At 35.5% G+C, this 3,317-nt stretch overlaps 1 protein-coding gene across 1 annotated transcript; it reads left to right on the forward strand.

Moving 5' to 3' along the window:
- Positions 1-2,125: 2,125 nt before the first annotated feature.
- On the forward strand, positions 2,126-2,629 carry LOC142175804 (uncharacterized). Its single transcript, XM_075242804.1, has 2 exons — positions 2,126-2,454; positions 2,554-2,629. The coding sequence occupies exons 1-2, from the start codon at positions 2,126-2,128 to the stop codon at positions 2,627-2,629; spliced, it is 405 nt and encodes a 134-aa protein (XP_075098905.1).
- Positions 2,630-3,317: the final 688 nt, after the last annotated feature.

Raw genomic sequence — 3,317 nt, forward strand, 5'->3', positions numbered from 1 at the left:
TGTCTTGGCTAGAGCTAGTCGAGTTGTAAAGTCTTTGTAATAGAGTTATTATAAAGTGACTTGTAATAGAGTGTTACAAGTTAGTGAGGGATTAAGAGGTTAATTCTTAGGTTACTTAGGTTGTAATCTGAAAGTTGCTCAGTAGTGAAGTTGAAATCCTACAAGGGTAGGTCGTGATTTTTAATCCCGTTGAACTGGAAATTTTCCACGTAAAATTCCTTCTGTCATTTACTTAGTGTAGTGTGAGTGGTTTCTGTGAGAACTTATAGAGAACCTGGTTCTCTATATAGTTTGGTGGACCCTTAAATTATATCAGTTAGTATTAGTTGCTCGTCCAAATATGAGTAAGAAAGGTGTAACTCCCGCAAAGATGAAAACTTTATGCCATCAGAGGGTAGTTCGAGCTTAAATCCACGTAACCTAAGCACCTTTAAAGCTTTGCCAACATACATCAGGCAACCTTTTGTGTCTGTTTACGACACCAGCTAAAATAACTCTTTGATATTATAGGCTACCATTATTTTAATCCAATTATCCAGAAACATTAACCATCTATCTGATACCTTTACTATGAACCTTTGTATAGAGATCTTCTGCTTTTGCCGATTTGCCTGAATTTGATCCACAACTGTTTCTGACTTCAAATAGAAAGCATTACAAAAATCTAAGCAGGCTAGCGAAGTCCAAGCTCTATTCCAAACCTTAGACAATATACTCGTTTTTGCATCATCTTTAATATCAAGGAAAGACTGAATGTGCTCCAAAATTGGCTGTGGCAGTTTCAAAACTAGATCTGTTCCTTCCATTGCTGCCAAAATATTTTCTATAACCTTTAACACAAAGGAGCTACCTGACACAGAATAAATAAAGAAATAACATATGTATGACTTGCACAAATTTATCTAAATAACAGAGTATATTCCGAATTTATTAAAAAAATTCGTAACAATATTCCGAATTTATTTAAAATTTTCGTAACAAATTTACGGCCAGTTGACTCTGTATAAATTGCTTCTGACTTGCAAAAAATTACCCCAGAATATTTGCTTTCACAACTAGCAAAATCATTAAACCTTCTGTTGCAGATTTGCACTTGTCTAATGAAAGATTGTACTAATTCATTCTACCCAAACTCTTTTGTTTCCCCCTCACAATAAAGTGATTTAACTACAATACCTGATTTATGTAACAAAAGATGCAAGATATATTATGAATATATAAAATCATAATCGGGTCAGAGTTAGGGTTAGACGTACATAGCTTGCCAGCTATCAGGTTATCACTAGTACAAACTAGGGTTCGAGCCTTAGAAAGAAAAAATTACCAATAAAAAGAAGTTACAATCTAGGATTTTGATAACCACGAAATGGCGTTGACCTCTATGTATAAATAGTCACAGATCAATAACTATTGGGCCTTCATAGAATTTCTTTTTTAAATATAATAAATAAAATACCTTTTAAATAAAAAGGTGTGTTAGTTAGTTAGTACTATGAGACCTACATATTAGAAGTTGTGGTATGTTCGAGTTATTTTAGGAAGTTAGTACCTAATTGTTAGATATACTTGCATATAGTTGGGTGTTTATGCCAATTAATTAGTTGAGCTATTTTTTCAAATTACAGACCCTCTACTCTCTTCTTCTGCGCATGATTTTAACATGATATCAAAGCATGGAAGATAGATTCATGGATTTCGAAGCTCAACCCAGTAAGATCACCTCTTACATTCTTCAAAATTGAAAGTCATCACTGTATTCTTCATTTCTCAGTAGATCGGTGAAATTTCTGCAGAAATTGTAGAATTTCGTTGATGTTTTTTCTTTAATTTCTTCGATTGTGTGTAATTGAGTTGAATTTGATATTGTTCACCAATGGCGGATAAAACTAAGATCGATTACACACATCCTTTGTTCCTACAACCCTCCGAAACTCCAGGATTGGTGTTGATTCCAATCTAGCTCACAGGTTCTGAGAATTAAGGCTTGTGGAGTAGATCCATGCGGCTTGCATTTTAGGCAAAGAGCAAATTAGGGTTCATCAATGGAACATGCATTAAGGCATCATTTGAAGATGATCTCCATGAGGAATGAAAGACATGCAATGCAATAGTGCATTTATGGATTATGAAATCTGTCTCGAAAGATCTATTGAGTGGAATCATTTATGCATCAAATGCACATGCTGTGTGGGAGGATCTTAAGGAACGTTTTGATAAGGTGAATCGAGTGAGAACTTTTCAGTTACACAGAGGGATCTCGAGACTGTCACATGGATCTGACTCTGTAGCTGTGTACTTCACAAAATTGAAGGAGCTATGGGCAGAGTATAATGTGTTGGTACCATCCCCAAACTGTGGATGTGTGAAATCGAAGGAGTATGTAGTGCACTTACATCAACAGAGGTTGATGCAGTTTTTGGATGGCTTGAATGATACATATGATCAAGCTAGGAGGTAGATTTTAATGAAAACAACTAAGCCAACTCTTAATCAAGCATATGCTATGATCACAAGATGAAAGTCAGCAGTCTATGGGTGGTAGTGCAATGGCAGAAAAGGTGGATCTTATGGCAATGCAAGCAGGAAGAGGCCAAGAATTCCAAGGAAAGAAACAATTCCTAGAGTGTGAACATTGCCATATGAAAGGCCACACTAAGGAAAATTTGTGAAGACTCGATAAGTCATTTAGAGTTTTAACCCTTAGTTTTATATTTCAAAACCTCAAATAGCTCCTTTTAGCCTTTCTCAATTTGCGTGCGCAGTACGTGTCTTCTTCTGGAAGGTTTTATGTGAAAAAACTGATTAAAGTGTGAAATCATGACTTAAAAGTTACTTGAGTTGACTTCGGTCAATGTTTTGAGCAAACGGATCCAGATCCATATTTTAGTAGTCCCGATGGGTCCGTATCGTGATTTGGGACTTGGACGTATACCCGAAATCAAATTCGGAGGTCCCTAGCTTGATTTATAGTAATTTGTTGAATATTTGAAATTTAAAGGTTTAAAGAATTTATAAATTCTACCGAAGTTTGACTTTATTGCTACCGGGTCCGGATTTTGGTTCAGTTCATTACTGTGTTTATGATTTTTCTGTAAAATTTGGTGCAAAACGGAGACATGATTCGGACGTCTAGTTGTTAAAATGAAAATTCTTAAGTTTTATTGAAAAATTCATTCGTTTTGGTATCTGATTCATAGTTCTAGGTGTTATGTGTTTTGATCGCGCGAGCGAGTTCATATAATATTTTCGGACTTGTGTGCATATTTGGTTTGGAGCACTGAGGACTCGGGTGAGTTTCAGATAGGCTACGGGTATTT

Source organism: Nicotiana tabacum, chromosome 22 (assembly GCF_000715075.1).
Source record: "Nicotiana tabacum cultivar K326 chromosome 22, ASM71507v2, whole genome shotgun sequence".
NCBI lineage: Eukaryota > Viridiplantae > Streptophyta > Magnoliopsida > Solanales > Solanaceae > Nicotiana > Nicotiana tabacum.